The 25,299-nt window shown below is 32.3% G+C and overlaps 1 protein-coding gene across 44 annotated transcripts in view; it reads right to left on the bottom strand.

Moving 5' to 3' along the window:
- The window catches only part of BAZ2B (bromodomain adjacent to zinc finger domain 2B), a 322,506-nt gene that overhangs the window by 99,616 nt on the left and 197,591 nt on the right, over positions 1–25,299 (bottom strand). For 29 of the 44 annotated variants that reach the window (XM_074303358.1, XM_074303359.1, XM_074303367.1 and 26 more), the window contains 4 exons: positions 17,410–17,598; positions 9,788–9,955; positions 7,567–7,757; positions 475–681 (listed from right to left, as the gene is read on the bottom strand). In XM_074303358.1, the coding sequence (XP_074159459.1) occupies positions 475–681; positions 7,567–7,757; positions 9,788–9,955; positions 17,410–17,598 (755 nt within the window). The remainder of the gene's footprint in view (positions 1–474; positions 682–7,566; positions 7,758–9,787; positions 9,956–17,409; positions 17,599–25,299) is intronic. The other 15 variants (XM_074303350.1, XM_074303372.1, XM_074303349.1 and 12 more) reach the window with 3 other exon arrangements.

Genomic DNA, 25,299 nt, shown 5'->3' with positions numbered 1-25,299 from the left:
TTATCTTCATGTTTTCTACTCAACCTCCTATTTTTTTTCTACTTAAAAAACTGCAGCTCCTAGGAATGAAGAAAATATTCTGGATGTAGGAGAAGGGAGAAAGAAAATCTTGTATCTTATCTGTAATTGACTCCCCACAGAAACCTTGCTTTTCCTAAGTGAATCAGCATTTTGCAGGTTAACCTATAATCTCAGAGAATTGCCCACTGTCACTGAGAAGTTAAGTGGCTTGCCCATAGTCACACAGTAACAGATATAAGAGGCAGAATTTTTACACACTTTTACCCAGATCCTCTTGACTCTTAGACCGGAGCTATATTCACTATTACATGTTTCCTTTTCCTATGTAGTAGATAGTAAAAATAATGAAGGAAATTTTATTTTAAAAACATTATTTGTATGATTGATTCACACTCAACATAAATCTGTTAATTTAAAATAAAAAGTGTCCAAATTAAGTTATGGTGCTTATACCTTGGTTTTATTTTTATGTTGTGCTTCGCTTTCTGAATCAGAATCATCATCTTCACTTTCTTCAACAGTTTGGTCTTCTTCTTCCTCTTCATCTTCTTCTAAATCATCTGAATCACTGCTACTGATACCTTCACTTGAGGTGTCGGAGGATGTGCCTGAGTCACTGTCACTGTTGCTTGAACTTTCCATGGCTTTCTTTCTTGGTTTCTGGGAAAAGACAAACAAAATTATTTTTCATAAAATAATCCAATTTTTAGTACATAAATATGCTTCTCAAATGGTGTTTCACTCTCAAAATGAAAGAAAGGGAATTTCACAAGTGATAAACATAATTATTTTAACAAAATGATTAAACTGAACTTATCTACTGGCAAGCCCTCAATCTAGTTTGAGCTAGCCCATATAGGATATTAGAAAAGAGCATTATCAATGATGGAATCATCTGCAACTAGAAAGAGGACTGTGGGGACTGAATATAGATCACAACATAGTATTTTCACTTTTTATTGTTTGCTTACTTTTTTTCCTTATTTTTTCCCTTTTTGATTTTTCTTGCACAGCATGATAAATGTAGAAATATGTATAGAACAACTGCACAAGTGTAACATATATTGGATTATTTGCAGTCTAGGAAAGGGGTGGAGGGAAGGGAGGGAGAAAAATTTGGAACAGAAGGCTTTCAAGGGTGAATGTTGAAAATTATCTTTGCATGTACTTTGAAAATAAAAAAGCTATTATTAAAAATAACCAGTATCAATGACAAATTTCTAGGTTTTTACCATGTTACCATGTTTCTGAAACAAACAAAAAAATGAAGTTGTATATTATTTGATATGAAGGAAGTTTTTACAAGTGAACATTTAAAAATATATTTAAATTTTAATTTTCTTACTGTTATTTGTGTTTAGAATGTGCTGAAACTGCAAATTTAGTTCTTTTCCCTCTTCTGTGCAAAAGATAAAATTGCTTGGCAATTGCTTGGACAACTGGAGCTTTTAGGACTATTAAAATTAGGGAAATGCTGTAGTCATCTAGCACAATTGTCCGCATATGTATTTAATTCCCACATGGGTTTATGAAAGGATATAGTTGATCATGCATGCACACATAAAAAATAAGGATGCTAATTCTTTTTCTTTTTTTTTTGGTGAGGCAATTGGGGTTAAATAACTTGCAGAGGGTCACACAACTAGGAAGTATTAAGTGTCTGAGACCAAATTTGAACTCAGGCCCTTCTGACTTCAGGGTTGGTGCTCTATCCACTGTTCCACCTAGCCGCCCCTTAGAGTTTTGAATTTCAGATTCTATTCTTCCCTCCCTCCCTTATCCTTGAGATGCTGCCATGTCTGTCTGAGTCTCTAGGTGCCCCTATTCAGAATATATTCAAATAAATACCCCAAAGTTTTGTTTCTTATGAACCAAAAATTCTATTTTTATTATGAAATAGATACCTATCTTTTACATTTCATCTCCAATTTGTTTTTTGCTTTTGTTTGGATTGAGAATAGAGATAAGTGGGGCAGCTAGGTGGCGCAATGGATAGAGCACCAGCCCTGAATTCAGGAGGACCAGAGTTCAAATTTGGTCTCAGACACTTAACACTTCCTAGCTGTGTGATGCTGGGCAAGTCACTTAACCCCAGCCTCAAAAAAAAAAAAAAAAAAAAAAGAGAGAGAGAGAGAGAATAGAGATAAGCATTCCGATTCACAAAGTTATAAATTATAAATGGAATTAAAGCTTTGTTAGCTTAAAGCCTCATTAGCATATTTAATAAGAATGGGATATGCTTCTTCAAGAACATTGGAAAATTTTATTTAAAAATTCCAATGCCTGGAAAGCAGTCCCCAAAACTAATCATGTTATTCTTTTACTCCCTTGACAAACTTTTTTGTACCCATTGGGGTTTGGAACCCAGATTTGCAAGACATTGTTTTGTGTCCAATGATGGTTATCTAATAGCCATAAGAACATAAAAAGAATTCTTGAATTTATATGGTTACCAACTCTGCCATGCCTTTTAAGAAACTAATTACCCTGCATATTGCAGAGATTCAGCATCCATTACAAACATTATTATTATCACTGAAAAGTATTTATTATGTGCTTAATAGTACGTCATATATGCAGAAAGAAGTACAGATTCACTTGCTTCCCCTCACCTTTGTAAGATACTCATATACACAGATATAGAGACATATATATACACACACACAAAATACACATACACATTCTCATGTGTGCACACAGAGAAACAGACACAAATAGCAAAAGAGAAACAGCAAACCAATAGCACTTGGATTTACATTTTAATGAAACAATTTTGTTTTTCTATTTTTCTCAGTCTCCAATTTAGTGCTATTTTTTTTTTTTTGTTTTTTAACTATTTTTAACTATCAAAATGCAATGGTTTAAATTACAAAAATGTTATGAGAATTGTATATGCTCTTTAAAATTACAGATTTGGTAACAGGTAAAACGTTGCAACCACATGGTCAGATCACCCTGAAAATGTCAACTTCATTTCTCCATTTAGTATCTCATCTTAAAATAAGAAGTAATACTTATCCTGCCAATATGTTCTATACCTTCCAAAAGGTATTATTTTGATTATTATGATTAAAATAATTCTACCCTACAGTCCAAGTGGTACCTAGTCTCCCAATAACATGCCTTTTTACTAAGTGACCTGCATACTTTGAATTCTTTCCTTTGTCTCCACTTCATGGCTTCCTTCAAAGTTCATCGAAAATCCCACTTTCTACAAAAATCCTTTCCTATTCCCCTTAAAGCAAATACTTTCCCTGGGTGATTATCTCTAATTTATAGATAACATTTATCCTGTATATGTTTTATTTGTACATAGTTGTTTGCATGTTGATTAACTGATTAAAATAATGTTTCTTGTAGCATTGGGGCAAATAAAGAAATCAATTCTGCCAACTCCTTTATTTGCTTTTCTGAGAAGAACTTGTGAGCTCTCCTATTTACTAATATAAGTACTCTGTTTAAGAGCTACTTCTTTAAATTATGTGTAGCAATTTAGTTGCAAATTTCCATTTCATTTAGGGTGAGAATATCAGTACTGATTTAAGTTCCTTCAACTCATTCATCATTGAACAAAGATCTCACATTGTGAATACCAACAACTAGACTAATGCTTTTAGATGCTCTAAAACTATGTAATCCTTAATCCCTGTTTTCTTCTGCTCCTCTACTACATCCAGGCAAAAGCAGAAGAGATCCATAAATCTGAGAGCAATTTCTCCCCCTCACCCAATTTCATGGCTTGCCACAAACAAAAATTTCTTAAGGGTTGGTCTCACCCACCTAAAATTGTCTGTCAGCAGAATTCTATTTGAAATCTTTCTAACTCAGAACAATCTAATGTTTCATTTCAATTCAATTCAATAAACATTTATTAAGTGCCAAACCACGAACTGTACTAAGCTTTGGAGATAACAGTAAGAAACAGAGAGAGTTTCTGTCTTCAAAGAGTTTATAATGTAAAAGTCAACACACAAAAGAAAAAAGTAAAAAGCAAGAGAGTAATTTGAGAATCATAAAGAAAATACAAAAAAGAAAATGAGAATACAGAATTCAACAGATGAAATACTACTGGATAAAAAGGAATTTTGGGTAGTTTTAATGTAAGGAATAACAAAATTTGGGCCATTCTTCCTGGTGATGAGATATAAGAGGGATTGCTAGTAATCATCTGAGCATTTGAACTCAGTAAATAAAAGCCCCCCCCCTTTTTTTTTTCATTTTTTGGGTTCTGATCATTTAAAAGTAGAAAAATTTGAAAAGCAGAATAGGTAAAATAACAATGTAAAATAAATGTGTAAAGAAATCTCTAGGAAATAGAACAACAAAACCAGACTCAATCAAATAGTTACTCAGGAGAAGTTTCTTCAATACCTTTTGACAATAGACAAAATCATTATTTCAATTATGTCTGATTCTTCATTTTTTGGTATTTTCTTGGCAAAGATACTGGATTGATCTGCCATTTCCTTTCCCATTTTAAAGTTGAGGAAAATGAGGCAAAGGGTTAATTGATTTGCTCAGGATCACATAGAGGTTAAATGTCGCAGTATAGATTTGAAGTCAGGAATATAGTCTTCTTGACTCTAGACCTGGCCATCTATCTACTGTGCCATCCAGAACATGTTTACAAAAGTAATTTCTATACATAGTATGAACATTTAACCACTGATGAAAATAATGATAGCAGCAATAGCCCAAGGAATACCATATAATTGGCTGAAAATTACAAAGAATTGAGGATATCAGGGATAACAGCATTGGTACAAATGGTACAAGTGATACAAGTACTGGTACAATTGAAACAGTAGTCAGAGAGACTAAAGGAAGGACAATACTATAGGACAATACATAAACAATCCCAGTATTTCGTATACAAAGAAAAAGTTTCTGTCTTTCAGCCAAAATCAATCATGGGTTATTAAGACTGCCAAGTGGAACTACTAAAACCATGCAGAGATCCATTTATCAATTTTAAAAAGAGGATTAAGGACACATAGGGTGTTTTCTCATCTGCTGAGCTTCCACTAAAAGGAGAATGAGCAACAGATTTTTGTGAGGTAACGGTACAACAAGAAAAGACAAAGGGGAAAAATTTTAAAGAGACAGAATAAAACAGAATAAACTGATCCATGAGTAAATAAAGACAAAGAAAGCAAGGAAGATAGAGTGGTGAGAATACAAGATTTCTATAAGTAGGAAGCATATAATAAGAGATGAAATTCAGTTCAAAATGTATTGTACTGTACAAGCATTGAAACTGATGAAAAGTTTGATTTAGACATCCTCAGAGAACTTGCTTTGTAATAGAGACATAATGCACACACAATTGTGTGATAAATTGAATTAAAGAGATATAAACAAAATATTATTAGGTGTAAGAGTTAAGAATCAGCCATTTCAAACAAGGACATGGGGGAGGAGACTTCCTGCAATGGATGGCATTTGAAATAGAAGATGAACAGGAATTAAACAAAAAGAGGGAGAGAAAAGATATTCTATGCAAAGTATAGCATGAACAAAAGCATAAATATGGAAAAGTGCAGAGCATTCTCTGACGATGGAGGATTGACCAGATTTGCTAGAGTATGGAACAAACAGAAGAGGGAAATACAAAAAGGTTGCAAAGAGCTGTTGGGATCAGACTGTGAAGTCCTGAATACCAGACAAATAAATCAGAAATTTACTTACCAAGAAATACAGAGCTCTTAAATGTTTTTGGAACAAAAGTGACACAAGGAAGATTACTGTGATAATGGTGGGGGATGCAAGATGGGGGAAAAGAGTAAGAAGGAAACAAGAATAAGTAAATATTAATTTGTTTTCATTTGATTGTAAAAGGAAAAGATTTTAATATAGTGCAGGGGAACATATGTGTGACAATTGTACATACACACACCTACACATGTCTGTGCTGGTGTGTGTGTGTGTGTAACAACACAACCTTTAAAGGAAAAAAAAGAGGCAGAATGAACAATATGGAGTATTAAAGGGCGCTTACTGGTGATGAATACCAACAATAACAATAGCATAAAAGACCATTTGAAAATTCTGTTCAGTGCAAAGAGAGCAAAAAATAAAGATGACCACTGCTTTATGCTGGAATGGAATGCAGACAATGCATTTATGAGAGAAAGAAGGAAGGACTACTTTTATATTTTGTTTCAATATTTCCTGCCAAGAAAAATGATTATTGGACTAAAAACACAGAGGGAAAATGGATAAAATGAAGTAAAAATCTAAGAAAAAATGAGGAGAAGGCAAGACACTACTTAGTTACCGAGTTCAAATGAATTACATCCTAGGCTACCTGAAAAGAACTGACAGGTAACAATTGCAGAGGGATCTTCAAAAGATTGTGGAAACATGTTTAACACATATTGGATTATTTACTTTCAGGGGTGGGGAGGAGAGAAAGGGAGCGAAAAAAAATTGGAATACAAGGTTTTGCAAGGGTGAATGTTGAAAATTATTGACGCATATGTTTTAAAAAATAAAAAGCCTTAATTGAAAAAAAAAAATCATGGAAAAAGGAAGAATGGTCTTCTGATTGGAAAGGGACAATTTATAAAAAGGAATTGGATACAATCTGTAAATTTATAAACCTATGATATTGATTTTGATGCTTGTCAAAATTCCAGAACATACTATGAAAAGTATGATTTGTGAGTCTTTAGAAAGGGAAGTACTAAATACTGTGCCATAGACCTGTTCTAAATAGTACCTATTCCATAAATGCTCTTTGGAAATATATTAGGGAACCTAAGTGGTGCAGGATAGTGCTGGGCCTGGATTTCCCTGAGTTCAAATCTGTCCTCAGACACTTACTGTTTGACTCTGGTCAAGTCATGTAACCCTCAACTTCCTCATCTGTAAATAGCAAACCACCCTAGCATTTTTGCCAAGAAAACTCCAAATAAGAGTCATGAAGAGTAGGACATAACTGAAAATGTCTGAACATTAGCAAAAATGTATTTTAAGCATAAATAAAATACCTATCCGTTTGATTACTGCTATAATGTTCTATTCTACATTTTATTGATTTTATATGTATACATATCTACTAGTGTGTTTATCTTAAATTTTTTAAGAGTGGGATCTAGATGACTATAGCAGAATTTATAGAGAATAGTCCCTTCATAGAAGCTTTTTGGTGAAGACAATGACTTAGTAAATATGAAGTAAAGTAGACAGAAGCAAGTGGAAGTAAATAAATTCAAAGCACTTAAAAGGAGACAGCAGGTTTTCAGAGATCAAAAAATCATAACATCTCCTGCCTAATAGCACGTGACTTACAGGTGAGTTGGTATCCTCTCACTGCATCATTCCTTACTATTGATAAGTACAATGATATAGTTGGATAAAGCCGACACAGCTCATTTTTAATTCAGATCCACATAATCATTTATCTTTGTGATATTACTATCACATGATAAAAAACTAATTTTGATAAAACTACAATTCAGCATTTAATAACAAAGCTAACTTTGCTTTATCTACTCATGTCTTGTATCTAACCATGTCTTGATTTTTCAGACTGTAATTTACCTTATCTTTGATTTTGTCAGCTCTGGCATCCAAAAGCTGATTTTTTGTTTGATCTTGATTACATTTGCGACTTCCTCCTGGAGTCATTGCTTTTGTTTGTCCAGTGGAACTTGAAGCAGTAGCGGCTAAGACAGATGTACTGATGCCAGACACAGGCGATGGACTGTTGCCATTTACTGACCCATTTACACCTGGAAAAAAAAAAGCATCTCAAAAAAACAATTACATAAATATTTTACCTTTTTAAAGGAAATTAGGCTATGAAATAATTTACTATTTATAGAGAAGAAAAACTTTTCAAAAACCATTTTTAAACCCTAAGAAAACCTCCATGAAAAACTGATAATAATTTCTGAAATATCAAAAAGTAATGGACAAATGTAGTCCTCTGAGATGCAAATTGTTAATAAAAGTGATTAGCGATGAATGTTGGAGGGGACGTGGGAAAACTGGGACACTGATACATTGTTGGTGGAGTTGTGAAAGAATCCAGCCATTCTGGAGAGCAATTTGGAACTATGCCCAAAAAGTTATCGAAATGTGCATACCCTTTGATCCAGCAGTGCTGCTATTGGGATTATATCCCAAAGAAATACTAAAGAGCGGAAAAGGACCTGTATGTGCCAAACTGTTTGTGGCAGCTCTTTTTGTAGTGGCTAGAAACTCGAAGATGAATGGATGTCCATCGATTGGAGAATGGTTGGGTAAATTATGGTATATGAAGGTTATGGAATATTATTGCTCTGTAAGAAATGACCAGGAAGAGGAATACAGAGAGGCTTGGAGAGATTTACATCAACTGAGGTTGAGTGAAATGAATAGATCCAGAAGATCGCTGTACACTTCAATGTTGTATGAAGATGTATTCTGATGGAAGTGGATATCTTCAACATAAAGAAGATCCAACTCACTTCCAGTTGATCAAATGGACAGAAATAACTATACCCAGAGAAGGAACACTGGGAAGTGAATGTATATTGTTAGAACTACTTTCTATCTGCCCAGGTTACTTATACCTTCAGAATCTAATACTTAATGTGCAACAAGAAAATGGTATTTACACACATATATTGTATCTAGGTTATATTGTAACACATGTAAAATATATGGGATTGCCTGTCATCGGGGGGAGGGAGTGAAGGAAGGGGGTTATAATTTGGAAAAATGAATACAAGGGATAATATTATTTAAAAAAATTACTCATGCATATATACTGTGGAAAAAAATTCTAAATAAAATTAAAAAAAAATAAAATAAAATTAGAAAAAAATAAAAAATAAAAGTGATTAGCATTACCAAAGGACTTTGTAAGCCTTAATCAAGGTTTGAAAACTAATAAAGGGAGACAGAGTTTCTGCTGTCGCATGTATGATTACCCTTTTTTGACCCAGATTTGTGATTTCATTGAGAAAACTCCCTCTACCAAATGCACCAGCTCTGTTATTTATATTAGTAAACTTGCCAAGGGTTTCTCAAAGACACAAATTCATTATGTGTCAGAATCAGAACTTAAACTCAGGTTTTTCTGGAGTTAGTTCTCTATCCACTTAAAAGTTGTTCATGACTTGTAAATAAATTATTTATGTGAATGAAGAAAATTTTCTGGCACACAAAAAGCATTTAAAAGTTGATTTTTTTAAAAAGTCCTTTTTCCCCCAAGGCAATTGGGGTCAAGTGACTTGCTATGGGTCACACAGCTAGTAAGGATTAAGTGTCTGAGGCTAGATTTGAACTTGGACCCTCCTGATTTCAGGGCTCTATCCATTGTATTATCTAGCTGCCCTCAAAAAAGTACTTTCTTAAGGTTGTTGAGTCCCAAGTTGTGAGTCCCCCCCTCTTCCCTGCCCGGTCCCAGGTCTAGCTCAAGTGAATTTTAATTATATCAAGACTAACATGGATAATACTTATTTAATACCATAGCAAGGTGAATTGTATTTCATTAGACTACCCACTCAAGGAATTTTTTTTTTTAAGCAAACACTGTTGAATACTCAATCATAAATGGCATTACTTTTTTTTCATCAAAGTAATTAAATTTTAACTAACCTTAAGCAAAATATTTATATATAAGATGAAGTTCCTACTTTAGAACTAAATCTCATATATTAAATTTGTGTGCCAGAACACCTTACACATGACAATGCTTGAGAATAAAATTCATACACATCACTGAAAATTGCTATCACAGGAAATTATTCTTTTAATATTTTTGTATTATTACCTTTTTCCAGACCACCTCGATTATTTTTTCCTGGATTCCTTGAATGGAATGAAGATGAATCATGATTCTGAGCTGAAGAAGCAAACAGTGGTGGAATCCCCAGGAGTGGTGAAAAGAAGGTTGCCCCTGATCGAGCATGTACATCTGCTGTTCGCCACCATTCTGCACCTCAAATAAACAAACAAGTGTATTATCTCTGCAATTAAAAATCACACCAGAACAAAATAGAATCGAGTATATTTTCAAAATAAAATGATCATATTGTGCTCTCTGCCTCTTTTAGTTCTGACAGATTTACAAACTGGAAAAGAAAACAAATAGAACAGAAGACACACTAGGTGATTGTACAGATTATAGCTTGTGCTTTTGATTTCATTCTTCTGACTTTAGACAACAATGTATCAAACATCAGCAGCTTCTCACAGAATGAAATTTTAAAGAATAGTGTTGAGTTTTAGAAACAACATGGAGAACCTGAAATATTTAGTAATTGTTTTATTCTATAATGACTTTTCAAATAAGAAGATTAAAATATTTTGTTACTGTAGTTCTTTACTCTTAACATTTATTATTAGATTCATATCAAACATAAAGAAGTCCTCCAAGTTATGTACAACATTTTAAAATTTAATAATATACACATTATGTACCTGTTTATATGTGTACACACCCACTCCCACCCACACAGCTCAAAGAAGTCTTTTAATGTAATTACAAAGGAATGGCACTATTACATAATTTTAATGCCACCTTAAAAATGAATCTCTCCTTAAAAGCCAATAAGAAAACATTGGATTTTCTCCTACATCTCCTAACAAATATTAGAAAACAATTACTGTCTATAAAACTAAAATGTCCTTATCAATAGCTCAAGAGGTACAATTTAACACTTTAAATAGCTCCTCTTAAGAGGCTTGCAAAATCTTTGGACAAAAGATTTTTTTTTTTTTTTTAATTTTCAGGATGATGACTAAGGTAGTTTCATAGCTCAAAGCTCTTTAGATAAAGAGAAATGCTACTAAGAAGAAAAACAGGGGTTTTATCAAAAGATCAATATGCGCAGAAAACTCCCTGAAGAACAGATGTTTTAATAACTTGTATAGGAGATGAAAGAATAGGTAACAGAATTGTGTACAGAAACATGGTAGGGTAAATGTTAAAGGTGTTAGAATACTAAAAGGTCAGAATTAGCTGAATCTAGTAAAAATAAATAAATACTAACAAAAGTTGTTTTTAAAGTCATTATGAGAAAAAGAAGACTATTAAAGAAAGGGTAGAATTGCTCTTCTAGGTATGTACAGGGACAATAATTGATGACAATTAAGTTCCTCTTGTTTTATTTCTGTTTTCTATGCCAAGGAGAATTTTCTTTGAAAGAAAAAACAAAAATAGCTTTTTGAGATCAGCTATACAAAAGAGATCCTCGTGAGCTTGATGAATTCAAATCCTCTGGTCCCTGTGAATTACATACTTGCACACTGATAGAATTGTTCAATGTGATTGCTAAGCCATTGTCAAAGATATTTGACAGATGATGGAGAATAAGAGTAATATATAGGTTTGGAAAAGTGTCATCTTGATTTTTAAAAAACAAAGGAAGAAATTTGTGAAGGCCAGTGAGCCTGACTTTAATTCCTATAAAAAAAGTTATAAAAATGTATGATTAATGAAATGATTAGCGAACTAAGAAAATTGTGATCGCAAAGCATCAACATGAAAAGTCATTCCATAGTAATTTAACTTCCTTTTTTGAAAGATGTTTTGCTGATGTGTGCACTTTTATTGTTTTTGGACAAGGTTACTAAACTGATAGATTAACAGAATACTATAGATACTAAATATCTAGCTGAATTTTTAGCAAAGCTCTTCTTGTTGAAAAAAATAAGGCCTAGTATGCAACACAATTAGATAGATTCAGAGCTGACCAGAATCAAAGATTAGTCATGAATGGTTCAAAGGGTGTCCTATGAATCTGTTCTTGCCTCTAGGATGCTTAATATTTTTATCAATGACTGAAGGAAAGATGGCATTCTTATCAAATTTTCAGGTGACACAAAGATGTAAGGAAAGCTAATACACTGGGTAACGGTACCCAAAAACATCCTGACAGACTATAATATTAAAGCTAAATCTAATAAAATGAAATTTAATAATAAAATCTAATACTTGGATTAAAATAAATTACTATCACAAGCACAAGACAGATTAGGTATAACTAGGTTGTAGATTGAACAAGATTTGAGGTTTAATGGACTTTAGATCCTTCGAGACAATATCTCGAATGGCAATGAAAAATAGTTAATATAATCCTGGATGGAGATAAAGGAGCCCTTCCTTCCAGGAAACAGGAACTGGGACTACCATCCCACAATACTCACCCCTGGTTCAGTTTGCTTTTGGAATTGTAGGTTCAGTCCTGAATACCAACGTTTAGGAAGAATAAGAAGAAAATTGAGAGAAGGGCAACCATAATGGCATTCATCCATATATATAGGTTTGCAAAAGGAGTGCCTTAAAGTTTAGCCCAAAGAAGAAATTATAAGAAATAGGATAAATATCTTTGAGTATTTAAAAGACTATCATAAGAAAGATGTATATAAACTTATTTTGTTCATCTATAGAAGACACACATAGCCATAATAAGAAGTCCAAATATATATAAATTAAGACTTGGTGCAAGGAAAAACTTCCTAATGATAAAGATTATCTAAAAGTAAAAATGGGCTATCTCTCAATGAGTACCCCTCTTACTAAAGATCTTTCATGCCTTTAGAGACTAGATAACTATTTATGCATTTATGTCATGGTAGGGACTGTTTTTCAAGTATTAGTTAAAACCCTGAAATTCTATTTTTCTGTGATAAAATGGTTTGAAAATATTAGCAGACACCAGTTAAATCTCTGTCCAAAATCTTTTTGAAAATATATTTTCTTCTTATTTGGATAATCTATGAAAACAAAATCAAAATCTAATACCTCAAGCAAAATAGTGATCTCTCCCTTGTTAGTAAGTTATGGAAATCGTTGAAGGATATAACAACATTAAAAAATATTGATGAAATATACTACATGGTTTACCAGAATTTTTGTCCAAAATTCTAAGCATAGAGTATTCCTATGAAATAATGTATAAAAAGAAACCAAAGTTTGCATGTGTTTTTTAATTTTAAGAATCAGAAAATTTATAAAAGATAAACTATTAATTTCAATCACCACTTTGAGAGGACTTTTTTTTAATAAGGCTGAGTTGAGTACAACTCCCCCCCATATATCATAGAAAAAATGTCTCTTTAAATGGCAATAATATATAATCGGCATTATACAGATATGGAAAACCAAAATTATTATTAATCATTGCAATTACTTTCTTTACTAATGAAAATTTCAAGCCCCTTACACATTTTTATTCTTTGTGATTCTTTTTCTATAAACCCTTTTATATAAAATGTCTCAGACTTTCCTTTAGTTATTTTTATACCATCAGGAATTAGCAAAAATAAAAAAAAAATAAGACTATTTTAAGAGCTGGAAGCATCCTTGAATGACATCTAATCCAACCACATAATATGATGAAGAATATATTATATTATTAGGTAATATTATTTAAATGGAAGAAAATGAGGGCTAAAGACATTAAACAATTTGCCCATGGCCAATAGGTGGCAATTGAATCTCCAAATCCATACTCTTCCTACATAGTCTGTTATTTCTACTACATGAATCTCTTCAATCTGTCAGCTCATTTGTACATGTACATTAATGACAATATTCATACAGTTATGCCCATCATATATCTTTGCATTGCTTCTTGGATTACTTATAATTTTGATTCTTCTCAGATTGTAGTATTTGATGAATTTTAATCATTTACATTTTGAGAATATTGATGTTAAATAGAGAGGCTTTTGCAGTGATGTACCATTTGGTATATGATATACCATTTGGTACAGTGATGTACATGACACAATTTCCCATATGTGATTCATTCAGCTCTCCTCTTCCGACTCAATTGTGAACACAGTTCATTATTAAAATGCAGTGCCCGTCAATGATATGTAGATAGGTGAATAGGTAGACATTCCCCATCTGATTTTTGACACAATCTTGGCAATATGTATTTTAAATATACTTTTATTCTCTATTGAGGATGATAAAATATCTCTTGCATTTCTGTGTATTTCAGTAAGGTAGCTTTGTAGTGTTCTGGAGTACTAAGCAATCAAAACCATTATCAGATAATAGGAGCACTTGGAGAAGCTTGCAGTCAATAAGTACTCCTTTTATTGTTTAGATCAACAGAGAACATCTGTGACACAGGAGACCCATTTAGGTGAGCACATGTCAGTTTTACATCTCAATTTTATATCAATATTCAAGGACTCACTGAATTTTTTCTTTTTTAGTTTTATCAAAGGATCTTGTATTTTAATAAATATATGTGATATACTTTGTTTTAAGAGAACTTTCAGAGCTGCATTTTGTCCAACTGAGTTAAAAGCTTTTTCAAAATCAACAATTTAGAGAAATTTTATTTTCTTTCTATTTCTCAGTCAGGTGCATAACCATAAAGGTGTGATTCTCAGGAGAAATCTATTGCTCTCTTTTCATATTTTCAACACAGATGTTTGTGGTATAAAATGATTTTAAATGTATTTAAGATGAGAAAGTAAACAAATGGGTGCCAATTGTTTTTAAATTGACATTCGTTGTTTATAAATTGGAAATTGAATAACATATTTCTTAGGAATACTAATTTCTAATTGGGTATTTTGAGCCTAATTTTAAAATACCTGCTACTGATTTTTCCATTTTATTTTTGTTTTGTTTTTATATTTGGTAAAAGCATTATCTATCTTCTCTATTATTTTGGCATTTCCCCCTCATTTAAGATATTCTCAATATTGATCCCTGTGAGTCTTTAATGTCATGCCATCTCTAATATAGATTCCTCTTCTATTTAGCTATTTAGTCTTTTGATTTAGTTCTTTCTTAAAGAGATATTTCTTTACTTAGTACTAAGATCACAGAATACAAATGGCAACTGTGGTTGTTCATGAAAAGTTGCTAAAAAGGGAAAGTTGTGGATCTTTCCCATTCCAAGTTTCCTTATGATATTCTTTCTGGTTTCAAATATTAATTCATAAAATAATCTGGCTCAGCTGAATCTCACAACAATTTCTCTGCAGGCTCATTTTTTAACTGCTTTTGGCCATTTTGTGAGATGATATTGCTCACAGTCTTCTGATATCTTTCTTTAAAATGCTTTGCAAATGAGGTAACATTCTAAATTCAGTGTTACTATGGACTTGTATCCCAGCTTACCCAGATTCAACATCTCATGGATAAGGTCACTTTAAGAGTTCTTTAGATGCAAATGTGGGAAGTATATTCTATAAGCTGTCTCTATGAAATAGTGTTGAATTAAATATTTTTACTTCTGCTCCTCTCATTTCTCAGTTAAGAGATTGTTTTTAATAAATTACATTAGACTATGAGTTATGTATTGAAAATTAGTCTCAAAACAGCTAATGAGGAAGAATTAACTTTACCAAAATCATTTAGTGACTAGTTTAAATACAAAACATTAAAAACCACTCTCAAAAAAAAAAAAATATATATATATATATATATATATATATATATATATATATATATATATATATATATATATATATATATATATATATATCATCATCATCATCCCCACCACCAATACCACTGCCATGATTTTGTATCAAATTTGGAATTTCTAGTAGGATTGAAGAAATTTCAAAATAAGTCGAAGGAATAATAATAAAGAAAACTTGGTATATGAAAATGTTGATGTTGCATTATGCGAATAGGTAAAAACAAAGGAATATATACAATTTGATTTAATTTGATACAAACTGCTAATAAAAACTTGTTTTAACGGATAACAAAGCCCTCATCACCTAACCCAAACTAACATTCAAGTTAAAAAACAAACAAATCACTACATAGATCCATGGAAAATTTCCCTAGTTATATAGAAAATGAAATATATTCAATCACTTTATTGAAATTTTAATATCAAATGTGGGAAGCAAAGGGACTTTTAGCCTATCACAAAATAATCTACTAATAAAATAATCACTGCAGATAATAAATATTTCAAGAATTAAGTTGCTAATAGATTTGAAACTATATTCATGGGTAGCATCAGTATGATTTCATCATTAACTTTGGTAGTAAAAACCTATCTGATGAAAATTTCAGAGAATTCACTGTATATCCATTTTAACCATGAAACAAAAGCTTTTGAAACCCTAAATTTTGAGAACAAAATAAAACCTAACACCCAAAGAAATGAAATAATTATTTAATCAAATAATTCCTACTGAAGCTTGAGGTTGTTCCTCCCCTAAAATCTATGGGTTACATCCTTCTCCCAAAGAAAAGCAACCAAATCACTAAAATGCAGCACATTAGAAAAAAGTACACTTGAAAATTAACTATTTCCATTTAAACTTCCTAAAAATTTTTTATATTTTATATTTTATAGCTTGCCCTCATCTATTAAATTTTTTGAATATGACATCTTAATTTCTTATATCAGTTTTATCTTTTTTATTTTAGATCACTACTACAAAGTTTTAATTTGACAAAAATAGGAAATACACAATTTAAGCTTCTGTCCTTCATGTCTGTTTTGAGAGAGGTACTTCTTTCCTAAAATTAAAACAGTTGACAGTTTACAAAATCATCCATGTGAGAAGGAACAAATATTTAAGGAGTTAGAATAAAATTCAGACCATCTTGTGCACACAAATATCCAACTCATACCTAGTAAAATTTTGATTAAATCATAAGATCAAAGATGTAGAATGGAAAGGAAACTTAAGAGGGCACCCAGTCTAACCTCATTTGGTAAATGAGGAAACTAAAGCCCAGGGAGTTTATGTGCTCATTAGAATAATATGGATGGGATTTGAAAGGATAAAAAAGAAAAATACAGTATATTAAAAGAAATAACAGCTCTCCAATCTGGGATAACATTGCATTCCTGCAATGAAATTTTGTTAAGCATTTTGGAATAATACAGATGCAAGCAAAACAGGTGAAGAGATGAACAGATTCAATCAAGCCAATCTCAGAAAAAAATCTAGTCAAAGTAGAGACTTTTAGAGCTAGAATAGACCTAAGAGGCAAACAATCTTCTTTCCTAAGCATAAGAAAAGTGCCCCAAAGAGAAATATACATATTATGAGGATTGGGCTTTAGCTTCCACCTAAAAGCATTTAGAAACAAATCCGTAATTTTTAAATGGTGTATTTTAAAATGACAAACAAAAAAGAGCATACAACCTCTGTCAATTCGACTTATTCCCAGTCTTTTAGTACAACTATGTATTTCTATAGTCTTAACCACTTCAGTAGCCACTGAAGGGATCTATTCCCTACTCCTGAGTATAATAGACAGAAATCAGACATATTCTACATATTGTTTACTGCCACAAAATAGACACTTTCCCCCCCCAGTGCACCGTGTTAATCTATTCTTTCTTTGTCTTCTTGATAAAATTATAAATCAAATGTCTACTAGGACTAGGACATTTCAATTGTTCCTTCTTTAGTTGAATATTCTTTGTAACAGATGTTTACCTGGAAAAGGTGCTAGTTGGGGATGTGCTGCTAAGGCTGTAGGGGTACCAAGTGTCCCCAAACCACCAAATTCTGAATGCCCTGAGCTGGCTGTATGTAGACCAAAGACTGGGTGGCTGACCATTGGGAAGGCACTCGACACTGTGGACAGGTTAAACGGTTGATCCCCAGCTGCTCTGAATAAATGTCCTGAGGGGGAAAAAAAAACACTTAAAATTGTACTATCAAAACAGATGTTGTTTATGTGATTTCAACCCTCATGTTTGGATAAATGTTTTGATTTTACTGTTTCCAAAATATAGTTGACATTTTTCTATTGCATTCCAGTTATTAAAACACTAGAGAAAACAAAGTGTTTCTAAACACATGAAATAATATCCTAAAAAGAATAAAAATAAATGGTACAATTTTCCTTATTTTTGGTATTTTGAGACCTGAGAAAATGTTTAATTTGAAAAATAGTTTTTGCTAATGAAATTCAGTTGCCTGAATATGTTCAAAATTTGTTTTCTCACAAAAAAAAATTATTCTAGAGCACTAAATCTTTTTTTTCATAAAGAAATGCTTTCAAAGAAATATATATTTAGATTGGAATCGATTGAACCAGGCTTGAAAATTGGTGACACAAGGCTATTGATTCCTAACTTGCAAATCCATACTCAGTCCCCAACCTCCTCATCAGTGGTTCAAAGGATCTAAGAGATCTTATGATCATCACATGACCATTTCTTGGCAGTACAAAAAAAAGCTGAGTGTAGAGAAGAAGTGAGGCAACTTTTGTTTCGAACTTTAGAATATGAAGTGTACAACTTGGTTCTGATATACTGAAGAAAGGGGCAAAAAGTTCCTAACAATTCTAGGGGTTATGAAGAATGCCTCAAAGAAACAAGGATTTGAACTTGACACTGGACTTAGGAAACAATATTTTAGGACCTGGTTATCAGGTTCTATGGAGTATCAAAATTCTCCTAATTTTCTCCTAGTTTTAAGGATCATAAGATCAAAGATCTAGACCGTGGAGCGACCACAGAGATCTAGTGGCTCTTTATTTTAGAAAAGAAACTTAGGCAAACAGAGATTGGGCAATTTCCCCAACATAATAGGAAATAAGCATCAGAGGGATTGGAATCCAGTTCCTCTAACAGAAGAATTAATGATTTTCCCATTGTGTTAGGCTGAATCAAGTAAAATCAGCAAAAAACTAAACATGTGCTTTAAATACATGCAATTATGCAGCTATAAAGGAGTATGACACCATTAAAATTTTAAATAATTTAAGAATTAGCTTCTCTTTGCTTCACCTCCATCTACTTGTTTTTCATCATCAGGATGACAACTTAGTTGAATTCATATGGAGATGAGATTTTATTCAGAAATTTGGAGAGGATAGACATGTCCACTATCTCTTTAAGGGGCATGTATTTAAGTATTAACAATTAGGAATACATTAATAGGCTTGAACATTGTGGATATATATTGGCTAACAATTTAGTTATATCAAGATATTTTGAGTCACAGCTAGAGATATACTAGAGATGAGGTTCAACTGACTTACTAGAGTCAATTGTTAAATATCATTATGTGCACTTGCACCTCAGAAAGTGATCAAATGTTACAAATTAAGGCTTGTTTATTTGATTGTCTAGACTGAAGAAAGTGAGGTAAAAATGTTAATTATAAACCTTAAACTTAAAAATGTGTCATATGTACATGTTTGAGTGTTTTAAACTATTGTTAAAGATTGACCAGGACATCCCTGATCACAGCTTCCTTTTACACCAAACCTAAAAAATAGACACACAAATTCTACAATTGTTTTGCCCTATTCCCTTCCTGCAGAAGAATTAGATCAGACTTGGGAGAAGGCAGCTATCTCACCTCCCCCTTAGTAACCCTTTAGTAGCAGTGAGAAACTATCAGAGAATCGCTCTCAACCATTTTGTAATGAAGCCACATGGGCAGACTCCTGGAGGGATATATAATCCTAAATTTGAAAGTTCTAGAACACAGCTTCAGGAGTTCAGAAACCCAAGGACCTGGAGACAGAGAAATAAAAGAGGTGACTTTACCTCTGCTACTACCATGACTTACTTATTTAGGTGGTATAGATTAAGTTGTACTCCTTTCTAAAATCAAATTGATGATAGTTGATATTGAGTAAAATGTTGGTTGACATTAAAGCAGTAATCACTATTAGATAATACTGAGAAGATTGTAACTGATCAATTGATCACTGGATGATGACATAGAAATGATACAGAGACTATAAAAGATTGGGTGTGAGAGGACTAGTAGCAGAGAAGACACTTCTAATACCTAATCTCCATAGAATTCTGATGGGAGCAGTAGTCCTGGTTCTGAGGACCTAAAATTTTAGTCAAGGGTGTGGGTTGGGAGAGCAAGCCCAGAACCTAGAAGAGATATAATATAAAAACTTTTTTTTTAAGTATCAAATATCATACACATACAATGCATTATTATTGCTGTTATAAATCTAAATCAACACTATAAAAATTGTTAACCTGGCTACTAGCTACTTCCTATTTTTAAAATGACTTCCTATTATTATTCTCCCTTTACTAAATAATGGTATAAGCTGCTAACTGTTGATTGATCTCCATAATAAAAAAAAATATAGAGAATTTGAAGAAAATTAAGAGTTGCTTCGTTTCTAGCTTGATTTCTTGCATTTTAAGGAATAACCAAGAGGACATATTAGTTATTCTTTCTCCCCTGATGGAATTAGTGAAGTTTATCTAGGGGAGAATAACTTGCCCCTACATGAAGTTGACCTAATTCAATGTGTTTTTTATTCTAGTCACTACTTGGATGTAATCTCATAAAGTATGTATATCAGACAAGTAGAATACTTATAATTATTCCCAGAGTTCTGTAAAAAAAATGCTACTCTATTTGTTGGGAAATCCTTTAAGAAGGTGCAGACTGTCCATAGATCTATGCAACAGGGAGCATTATTTAGGACTAGATTACAGATTCTGAGTACAAATCAAATTTTGGGGGAAAATAATCCCATTAATTGTTGCATATACATGTTAAATCAAATTCAATAAACATTAAAACAAAAACACAATGGGTCTAAGATTTCTATCAATCAGAAAATATAATTATGTCTTCAGAAAGACAAGAAAACACTCCCTAGAACAAATGTCAGATTTATTATCTTTTAAACTCAATTCACAAGCATGCTAAGTCCCCAAATATAATTCTTATTTATAATAGTGCAAAACTGTATTTAGCTCCTTCTTTAAGTCAGGATCACACTCAAATGAAAGAAAAAATGTTTTTTCAACAATTATTTTTATTAAAAAAATCTATGAAATTTTTACATATTAGAAATTGAAGATAGAAGGACTACTTAAATTCATCTATGTTTCTGTTACTTCAGTTTCTGATGAGATAACAACAATTAAGGAAAAATCTTTGATTTTAATAGAAAATTTTTTGAATCATGCTGGAATCAAAATTATTTTCACATTTTTTTTTAACATTTTTATTTTGTAAATCAAAGAATTCATGTACATGTCTTTCTATTTAACAACTACTTTCAAATCTACAAAAGAGGGGGCATTCTAAATGCAAGAAACAGTATATGGTACTAGAAATACAAAGACAAAAATGAAAATCTCTGCCTTGAAGAGCTTATCTGCTACTAGACAAATGAATCAAGTAAATCTAAAATAATTGGGAGGGAAAAGGAGAGAAAAAGAAGGGGAGGGAAGAGAGAAAGAAATAGAGAGAGAGATCAGGGAACAGAGAGAACACATTTACAACTGGATGACTGGGGCAATTTGTAGGATAAAGTAGTACTTGAGCTGATTCTATGGAATAGAATAGAATATGGAATACATTCCAGGCATTTATACTCTAAGGTAAGAGATGAAATTTTACAAGATCACTGGGATAGAGATTGAGATCTAAAAGGGATCTTGTATTGTAGCCAGCTTGATACCCTCATTTTTCAGATGAGTTAACCTGATGCCTAGGGAGGTTAAATGATTAGCCAGTTAAATGACTAGTCCCACAGGATTCTATGGCACAGATGTAGCATTTAAAGCCAGTTCCTCTGATGCCAATCCAGTGCTCTTTTCCCTGTATAACGCTGCCACTAGCAATAAATTAGCATTCCAGTTTGACAAGAATGTAGCACACATGAAAGAGCAACATGAAATTAAGTGCCAAGTAGTAGAAGACCTTCAAAACTTCCTAAGAAGTAGCTAGTTGGCCGACTGGAATAGCCAATCAATCATTATTTACTAAGCATCTACTGTGTTCCAAGCATTGTATGGAAAAAAGTGGCTAAAGACAGTTCCTACTTTCAAGCAGCTCACAATCTAATGGGAGAGACAACATGCAAACAAACACATACAAAGCAAGATATACATTAGGACAAATAGGAAATAAGTCAGCAGAGGGAAGGCACTAAGTAGATAGGGCATGAGCTTGGAGTCAGGAGACCTGAGTTCATGAATGGTCTCACATACTTATTTATAGTGTGACCTTTGATAAGCCACTTAACTTCTATCTCCTTAAGTTTCCCCATTAAAAAAAAAAAAAAAAAAAAAAAGGAAGGGAAAATACACAGGGCTATTATGACCCACAAAAATATGAGATAGTATTCATAAAGCATTTTGCAAACCTTATAGTGCAGCATAAAGACCAGCTATTGCTATTTTCTAACTGGATAGTTATTTTCTTCTTGTCAGAAGTTGCTCTTATTACCTAAGATTTTTTTTTTTCCTAGAGCCAACAGGAAGCCAATAAAGGGTTTTTAAAATAAGGGAATGTCATCATTAGACTTAATCATTAGGAAGACTATTTTAGTCATTGCATAGATGATCATTTGAGGAACAAAAGTACTACAAGTCAGAAGAACAATAATGAGGCTATTACAATAATCCAGGTAAGTGATAATGAGGTCCTGAAGTTGGGTGGGGATTGTGAATATAGAAAGGGAAATGAATACATAATAGACACTGTGGCTGTAGAATGGAGAAAACTTCACAACTGATTAGATATGACAGGGTTAGTAAGGAAGAAGGAATAGTTAAGAATAGCTCTGAGTTTAAAATATTGGCTAACTGAGTAAATGATAGGGCTCCTGATGGGAAAAAAGGGCTGATTTAAGTGGCAAGTTTTAGGACATTTTGCGTCTGATATGGAGATGGACAGCAGTGGAAAATATAAGACAGTTGAGTTCAACAGACAGGTGAGAGAAATAGAGAAAACAGAGGGAAAAACAGAAGAGGGAAGAAGAGGTCCAGTTAATCTAATAATTGGAATTATGCACTACTGAACAGCATGTAACTTTTGACTCAGTGATAACACTACTAGGTTGGTGACTCAGAGACCAAAGAAAGGAAAATATGTACTAATTGGAACTTTATATGGTGGCAAAGAATTGGAAATTGAGGATATATTCATCAAATGAGGAATGGCTGAAAAAGCTATAGCACCTACATGTCACTGAATATTAGAAACATTAGAAATGATAGAAGGAATGGTTTCAGAGAAACCTGGAAAAACATGTATGAAATGATGCAGAAGTGAGAACGAAGGACACAATTTGTACATGACAAAAATGTAAAGACAATTTTTCAAAACTTAAGGAAATCTCATCATTTACTGGCCATCATTATAAAGGTCTCATAATGAATAAGTTTCCCACTAATTGTCAAAGGTATCTTAGACTCAGGGTACAGATTAAAACATATAACTCTTTCTGCAGTGGGAAAAACAAAACATATGGAAACATAATTTGAATTGTATGGTGCTTTATGCTTCACAACAACTTCTCAGGAAGGGCAGGGAAGATATTTTCATTGCCACAATATAGATGGGGAAACAGGTTGGGAGAATGTATGAATCAACCAACTTCATACCATCAGAAGTGGATTGGATTGGAACCCCCTCAGTTCTTCTGATTCCGATTTCAATGTTTTATCCACTATCCAGTTGCTACCTTTTTGAATGGCATATGATCAAGTTTTACTCTTTTATTTGATCATCACTAAATAAGTCTTCCAAAGTGAACAATATCTTTCTGAGTAGAAGCTATAAGTAAATTGTTTTAGATTAATTTGAATTCTTCTGACAACACAAGGTCAAAATGAAATTGCTTCCAGCAAACTTTTTTCAAATGTTGATTAATTCATATATTCTGAAAAGAGCTAAAAAAAATTATCAATGGGAAAGCAATTTATTTAGCAACTTAGAATATTTTAAATATCTTAAGTTTCATCAATCAGGGTCAACAGACCTCTTAAACTATTTGCAGTCAGCAGAGGTTATTCAAAACTTACTACTTGCTAAATATTAAAATAATTTTTCATTTTCACTTATTCCTCCATTGTGATCATATTTTAAAAGCTAAAATGGACAAATGTCTTGCTCCTTTATTGATACTCCAAAATCTTTTTTTTTTTTTTAACAACACTTCATTAGAGTTATTAAAAAAAACTAAAAAAGTTGGAATAATTTTTAAAAATCAGCATGGCACAGTGAAAAGAATATTTGATATGGGGAGGGTCAAAGGACCTCAGTTCAAATCCTGCCTCTGACACATTACACCAGTCACTTAACCTCATTTTCTTATTTGTAGAATGGGGAAGGGCTAAGCTCTGAATATACCATCCTCTGAGACCAAGGCCGTAGTGATTAAGCAGGATGCAAGGAGGCCATTTTGTCCAAATTTTAAAACAACCATAGCAACTTGTTTTTCTGATCAGAGCCTATATTCTTAATTTTAATAAACTAAAAGACAAAAATTCTATCTACAAAAAGTTCTGCATTGCAGAGTAATTGCTCAAGTAAAGCCCTTATCCTAAATAAAAAGACTAAGTATTTCCTATGGAGACAAAAGTAGCAGTATCATTCAGTTATGGGAAAAATAATTCTCTGTAACAACCTTTCTTCAAAAATATACTATCAGTAATTTAAATGAATGTCTATAAATAAAAATTGCGTGGATTTAATGACAGGCACAGTATCAAAAAGGCTTCAAGGGAAGTAGAATTTTCATGAAATGCTTAATCAACCTGACTTCAAATTACTTCAAATCACAAATTCTTTTTTTATTTTTTTACAATGGTGGAAATTAAGATTTAAACTTTCCACTAATTGTTAAAAGTAATAATTAGCAAGATGACAACTTCACTATAAATCAAAACTATTTTAGGGAGAAAATATTTCCTTTTCAAGAGATACTAACATCCAAATAGGATTCACTACTATTAATACAATTTGTTTTTGTTTTACTTTCAATTCTATTTAAATTTAGCATACTGGTTTGCACGTTTTGCATAATGTAAAATAACATAAAGCTTTACTATCTAGGATTCTTGAATTACAATATAAAAAGACTGAATATTTTGAGCAAGGCTTTTTAAATTATACTAACCAATACATAGATAAATGATTGAAAGCATTACCCAAAAGGCCAGCATCCGTTTCTATAGTACTGCTGTCTTAGTAACAAGAAAGGATAACTGCAAATGCCTTTATTAATATTAATGAATTTCAAGCTTCAATATAGTAAGGCTTTTCACAAGAACTAAAAAGGATAAAATACTCAACTAATACCTTAAATATAAAGCATTAATGAACAAAGTCCTTTATCAATCAGGAAAACTCCAAAATAATCAAAAAATTATTTCCCAGAAGATACAAGTATTTAGGTACCAGTGATGTTTTTTTAAAAACCACTTTTAGAAAATCTAAGACTGCTTACTATGACAGAAATTCATGTGTATTGTTTTTCCTCATGTAGTAAACTAAAAAAAAACAAAAAAACCTTCCAACTCTACATAAGCTTGTTGCAATACATCTCTAAACATTAATCTCAGATACTTTCAAATTGTATGCATAATAATA

The sequence above is a fragment of the Sminthopsis crassicaudata genome, chromosome 3, assembly GCF_048593235.1.
Source record: "Sminthopsis crassicaudata isolate SCR6 chromosome 3, ASM4859323v1, whole genome shotgun sequence".
Classification (NCBI taxonomy): domain Eukaryota; kingdom Metazoa; phylum Chordata; class Mammalia; order Dasyuromorphia; family Dasyuridae; genus Sminthopsis; species Sminthopsis crassicaudata.
The sequence above is the reverse complement of the archived record's forward strand: the minus strand, read 5'-3'. Positions and strand labels throughout refer to the sequence as shown.